Genomic DNA, 6,832 nt, shown 5'->3' on the forward strand with positions numbered 1-6,832 from the left:
AATGCAATTGCATTACTATTTTTTCAATTGAAATCCCAGATTTTAATGTTGGAAGTTCCAACAACTCTCAACGATTTTTGTAGACAGTTTGTTTTAATTCTATTATATAAACCCTTTCATGTTATTGGAGAAAGGGTCCTCAATTTTTACAAAAACTAGACTTGAGAAGTTGCACTTCTGCACTTCTTAATTTATTTTTTATTAGCAGTGGATCAAGGTTTCAGATTATTGTGAAAGAACCTTTTCGAGACCTGCATTTGTGTATCTCCTCGAAGTTTCTGGAATAAAAAGGTGGAATCAGAATGTTACTTACATATCAAGACTCAAATGCATGCGATATTTCTATCACTATTCTTTTTGTCTTGTTCTTTATGTTATTAGCATTTCATTTAATTTGATATTATTGATGTATTAACATGCTTCAAGAAATTCTATATTGAGTCACTTCTGAATGATTCAGAATTGTTATATTAGAGATATATGTTAGCAATAAATACCAGTATGTCATGCGATATGCTTTTATAATTACTTTGTTTAATTTCTTAAACAAAGTAATCATTATTTAAATGTATCTTTCTATGGATAAGTAAACCATATATATGATTATTTATTTGCTAGGAATTATCAAAAATCGCATTGTTATAAGATTACCAGGGCTATGTAGATATATGTGTGTATTTTTAGAGTTATAGATTAAATCACCTATCATCTTTGCTATACATTTAAAACACTCATTCATCAAACCATACATTATTGGGAAACTTGTCCCATAACATCCAGTGAGAGCCACCACTCCAAACGGAAAAGGAGTTGTACTAAGGTCTGGATTGGGTGGTTATCCCCAATGTTTGTGTTACAATTTTAGAGGCATCAACAGGATCCTACTCAAAATAGTGTGAGGTCTAATTGGGACTTCATATTGGAGACACCTCCTAGATATTGGCGAGTCCAACACCATCAACATGTTATAAGGAAGGATCCTAAAGGTAATATGTATAATTTTATATTGTAATTTGTTTTGTATGTTTCTCCATAAAATAAAGTTAAAATGTGATAATTGCAAAAAATGCCATATTCCGTAGTTGCTCTCTAGTTTTGTAGCAAAACCATAGGTTTACATTCTTCAAGAAACAATCTAGTGAAACTAGTAAAATCCCTTTAGAAGGTTATCCACCTATCAGGTGCAAGTAGAAGGCATTCATGTCACCACCATAACTTGGTCAATGCCTCAGTCAATAGGGAAAAGTGGTGGGAGATCACGCAATAGGTTCACATGACAAAGCATCATGTCAAAGTATTAGATCAAGGGTAAATTATTGTGGATGATATTTGATGAGACAATAAATTAATTCTCTCGTCATGAAATTATCAACCAATTCATACGCATGGTGGTCAATATTTTGATCTCACTATCCACGAAATATAAAAATTGTTACTTTATTCTGAATTATAGCAATGGATTTTTCAGTTTGTTATTGTTTTAAAAAATTTATAAATACTCTAATTTCATTTGATAAGGGATATAGATAGTAAGATCAAATGTATGAGAACTCCATGTTATTAATATATAATTAATTTAAATCTTTCTTATGTGTATGAATGCTCTATGAATGGTGTGTTTTAAGTTAACAATCACAAGTTCTAAAGTTTCTCAAGTGTGTGCAACCCAACTAGGAGGGACCCTCTGTCAGGGAACATATTTCCTCTTATTCGAATGAGTTTATTTCCTTTTAATATTTTATTTTTTCTCATTTCTAGCTTTCTATTGTTATAGAGGCAATACTTTGTTTTTCCATTACTAGCTCATTCTTACAATATACTCATAAATGAAATAATTCATGCTTTGAAATCTTTAATGATAGTTTTAACAAATTTAACAACCCGAGAATAGTTTTATACAAATTGATCACTCATTTTTAGAGACTAAATTAGTTTACTTTAAAAAAATTTGCAATACACTGAAGGATAATCAAGTAAATATTTCAAGTGAATAGATATCATTGCTCATAATTACAAACTCATAAGATATTTATAATATATTTCTAAAAGAGCTTTCTATAATCTTTATCACGATTATCTACATGGGCATGAATATTTATGGGGTTTTAGAAATTGGTTAATATTGAATGCTTTCCATATATTACTTTTCCATTCAATGTCAATTTTACTAAATTAAATTAGGAGTGAGGTCCTAGAATATTTTGTTCATTACACTTCACAAGCTTACTAACCTAGATTGATAAGTTTAATGTAATGAAACTCTATGAAAATTGAATTGGCCAAAACTTAAGAATGAAAATTGTCACTTAATTAGAACAATTTTAATTAATTCATTAGTTATAGCAAGCTAATGTACGCAATCACAAAACATGAAAGTTTTTTTAGAGTTCCAAGATACTAAATAAGGGTGGGGAGGCTTCCTTTCAACTTTAATTCCAAAAGAACTAAAGGAAAATTTCCTTTCATTTAACAAAATAGATAATGTCACCCATCTCACTCCCTAATCTCTAGTTGATATTGAATGGGTTTTGGCCTCTCAAGGTAGCAACTTAACTCTAATGAGGTAATTTCTTGCCTTGGGTAGCCAACAACAAGCCATTTAAGGCAAGGATTTTGGTTCTAAATTCGAAAAAGCTTTATAAGGAACAAAGGGAAACATGCTTACTATCTTGCAATTGAATTTGAGAATTTCGTATAGAATGTCATACGTATGGATAGTTGATAGCTTAAAACTGAATTGTTACTCTATCAATTTGGAGCTTCATCGGGCCATAGGGAATCATAAGAAGTCTCGAGAGCTCTGAGAGACTCATGATTTCAGTACTTCAATAGGGAGGAGAAATTTCGTATTTGGAACCTTATATACATCATCACGTCAAATCATCTTAGGATGAAAATCAAGTTCAAAACAAACCTAGAAATAATATAATTTAATTAAAAGTAGCCTTAATGAAAATTGTTTAGTGAAATAAATTACAATTCTTTTGTATGATGTTGGACCATTAATTTTCTATTATATTATATCGGATAGTAGACATGTATATCTTTGTAACAAGTGGTCAAACGCACCATTCCATCATTCTCTTCCGCTTTTCATAATTTGTGAAGTTTCAAATTGCATTGTTGACAATGAATTTTCAACGTATGTTTTATACTTGTGACTCTGAAAATATCATTCCATTAGTTACATTGGACTCGTAGGGACTGAAAAATATAGATAGCCTATTCCAAAAATCCAAAATCATTTTAGTTGGACACTTAAATTATATGAAAAACACCATTAGAGGCAAAATACTGAATCTTGTTTCAAGAATTCCTCCATCATAAATAAGGTTTTTCTTCATGACTCTCATCCTTGTTATATGGTCCCCTAATGCAACTATTGAAACTTAATCATTTCCCTCATTATTTTCCCCTCATGCACATTAGATTGTCATACTTACCCTTTGAAGTCCTTAACACCAAATCACTCAATCATTTGATGCAACCTTGCTTAAAGTTTGTTAGATCCAACAAGATGTCAACAAATCAAGCTTTGAAAACTCAGTTCCATTGATACCACCATGCCATTTTACTTCACATGCATGAAAAAACCCTAATGCACCCTCATCACAATTATCAATCCTTCAATCTTGGTGTAAAAATCATGTGAATAATTGGAATGTTGCATTATGTAACTAGATGTAACTTGACATCATCCATATATATATGTTCCTTTCTTGTGCATGTCTTCTTTGTAACTCACTTCATATGTACATGTGTGATTATTGTTAATCATAAATGCACTTGTTTTCATACCCATCACCATTTCTTGCTCATGTTGTCATTGTATTTGCAAAAACATGGTAACACCTTATCATTGGATGCACGAAGGGGTTCCATAAGCATTTTAAGCAAGCCAAATCCCTTCAATTAAATCAATGACTTAGATAAAAGCATTAACACGTGAAACAATAAATGACATGAATGTGGAAAAGCAATGTCTTTAAGAGAAAACTCAATTCATGATAGAACTTGATACAAATTAACATGACCATATTTGAAAGCAGGAAAGTTGGGCACATCTAGATTTAAGAATTTCTACCGAACAACTTCTAACCATAAATTAAGCAAAAAGAACAAGATCAAATGAGAGTAAAAGAATGATAGTAAAAGGCTGATATAGTCATTTGAGGTCTCATTTGTTGTCTATATATAAAATATTTACTTGCATTTGATTTTTTCCATTAAGCATGGCTGAGATCTTGAAATTCATACTAATTTCCAGTTCGTAAGCTAAAAATCTCATTCACAAATCATGTGTAGTGATTTAATTAAGATTGTTTGATAGCCCACAAGTATTAGAAACTTCATTTAAGGCCTAAAGCCTTTGTTTTCTCTCTCAATCAAAGTTATATATTTCCTATACTTTCTTAATGGAGAGAATCTCATAAAAATTCAAGTTCATAAATCACATGTGGTGATTCAAAACTATATTAAAAAAGAAAAAAAAACAATTTACAAGTATTATGTTTTTAAATTTATAAGTACCAACAAACCAAATATATCAATAACTTATTATTTAACCAAAGTTAAAAAATGATATATAGATAAGAGGCCAGCTTTTATCACGAAAAAAACCAGACATATCCATTGTATTGAATGGCACTCCCCACCCTGCAGCAACCAACTCCATATTAACCTATAATAGCAAACATAAATATTCAAAAAGTAAAGTTAAATGCCATAACAAAGTTCCATGGATAGCTCTGGGATTGGTCACATGCATGTCGCAACGGAAATCTGGAAGCGTTGTTGAATCAAAAGGATGAAAGCCTGCTAAACAACGCCTATCCTCAGAAACACAGGGAAACTAACTGTCTTCACATCATCATCACTCTCACCCCAAGCTTCCTTCAAACGGGCAACGGTTTGGTCGTCCAGCAGATCGATTCCGCTGTCCTTCGCCGTATGATAAGCAGGCCACGATCTCATGTAGGTCATGTAACCCTCCAACCCCATCTCTTTCTTTGCCCAGAATTTTATGGGAATCGCCTTCGCGTCTCCTTCTTCTGAGCCCTCCTCGACAACGCTCCCAAACGGGAAGTAGAGCGTTGTGTATTCCTCGTCCACCAATTGACGCGCGCGGTCCCAAAAGGGGCCGGACGCTCGAAACACCTCATGGAATACGCTGTCAACGGTAGGGTTCACAACCGGTTCTCTGTAACACCACGCCGCAAATACGCCGCCCGGCTTCCGAAGCACGTGCTTAACGTGACTGTAAAAGGCGTCGATATCGAACCAGTGAAGAGCCTGGGCAGCAGTCACCAGATCCACGCTCCCCTCTGCTCCTACGGTGCTCTCAAGCTCCTCCAGCGACATCGCCCGGGGAGTCACCGCGTAAGTTATGTTGGGACGCCTGGGAGCGTAGCTGATCTGCTGCTCGCTCACATCTGTGGCGATCACTCTATCGTATATCTCAGACAACTGTCAACATCAAATTCAAGAACATTAAAAACGAAATATAATACCAATCAAAGGAATAGATCGCGCAGAGAAAATAGTATGTTACAGCGACTGCAGCTTGGCCATTGCCAGTGCCGGCGTCGCAAGCTAGACGGCGAATGGGAGTGTGTTTGGCAATGAACGAAAAAAGTTCAGGTGGGTATTGGGGTCTGCTATTGGTATACTCCCTTGCCTGTCTGTGATACCATCCCACTGCCATCTTTGCTTGCCAATCTTCTTTCAGAATTCCTTCCCTGACCTGCACTTCTGCCCTGTTCTATTTGTGTCACAGACATATATCTGAAAATTTTGGTTTGCCCGGCCACACATTGCAGGGGAGGTTTGTCTGCCACTCGTTCAAGAGAGAAGGTCAAAGAGAAACTCTTCACAAACAGATAAATTTTATAACCGTACACTTGGAGCTTTCATCTTTCCTCAGCTATCTTTATCAACTTTTATAAAGGACTGGGTTTAATCAGTGAACTTTTATTTTCGAAATTGGTTGGTGCCCTTTCAACGGGATAAACACAGGCGTTGTCTCAAAAAACTGCAGGAATCTAATCTTTCTCGTAAGTAGGCGTGCTGGAAACTTGTTTTTTTCGTAAAATTTAAGAGTAGGTTGGTTTGAAACTTGTTTTTTGATTTACGCCTGAAATAGATTCACTACCATATAAATTTTTTTCCAAAATTTCTATTTTTCCGAAAAGTCTCTTTAAACTTCACTTAAATTTATAAATAAACATTTTAAAATACTTTATAAGTTATGAGAGATTTTTGGCGTAAATCACATGAAATTTTCATTTGTCAATGCCTTTCGAACCAATCAGCGTGGTTCATCGTCCATCGTCAGGGCAAGTTGAAGAATCAGATCAAGATTTGCAAATTAAATAGTCAGAGTAAAACATCCAAAGGCTCGGCTAAATTTGACAAAAAAACCATTAGATAGACATAATTAAGGGCATGACCTATATTTTAATAATTAAATTAATTAAATAAATATCAAAAAGTTAATTAGTTATACTCTTATTAAATTAAAGATTAAAACAACTAAATAAATTAATTTAAATTAATTTTATAACTTTTTAAAATTTTAAATTTATCCAAAAAAAATCAATTTATCATTTTAATTAAAAAATGTAATGATCTCATTAAAATGGTGTCGTCACATTTTTATAAAAAGGTACAGTATAAAATAGTTGGATTTAGCTTAAATTTATTTTCTTAATAAGGTTTTTTATTATTTAATAAAATTTTGAATGTATTGAAAATGCCTTTCTACAATTGAGTATGAGAAAATAGAATATTTTTTTAACATGTACTCCATAAATATTTAAATAATATTAATGTA

General features: G+C 33.2%; 1 protein-coding gene across 2 annotated transcripts; it reads right to left on the reverse strand.

Moving 5' to 3' along the window:
* Positions 1-4,763: 4,763 nt before the first annotated feature.
* Positions 4,764-5,831, reverse strand: LOC149267274 (uncharacterized). 2 transcript variants are annotated; one of them, XM_089398404.1, is made up of 2 exons: positions 5,678-5,831; positions 4,764-5,466 (listed from the first exon to the last, which is right to left on the reverse strand). In XM_089398404.1, exons 1-2 carry the CDS (start codon positions 5,702-5,704, stop codon positions 4,819-4,821), a joined length of 675 nt encoding a protein of 224 aa, XP_089254530.1. In that variant the 5' UTR covers positions 5,705-5,831; the 3' UTR covers positions 4,764-4,818. The 2 variants fall into 2 exon arrangements, with proteins under 2 accessions (XP_089254530.1, XP_089254529.1); XM_089398403.1 differs by having other exon boundaries at positions 5,552-5,823.
* Between the last annotated feature and the right edge of the window lie 1,001 nt (positions 5,832-6,832).

The sequence above is a fragment of the Pinus tabuliformis genome, chromosome 6 (genome assembly GCF_031772625.1).
Source record: "Pinus tabuliformis cultivar Carrire ecotype Pingquan chromosome 6, CPIR1, whole genome shotgun sequence".
Lineage (NCBI taxonomy): Eukaryota > Viridiplantae > Streptophyta > Pinopsida > Pinales > Pinaceae > Pinus > Pinus tabuliformis.

Excerpts from the sequence above, each read along its gene's own strand:
- LOC149267274 (XM_089398403.1), bottom strand. The coding sequence starts at position 5,704 with ATGGCAGTGGGATGGTATCACAGACAGGCAAGGGAGTATACCAATAGC. Across the intron at positions 5,467-5,551 it reads ATGGCCAAGCTGCAGTCGCT|TTGTCTGAGATATACGATAG; the intron begins GTAACATACTAT and ends TGATGTTGACAG.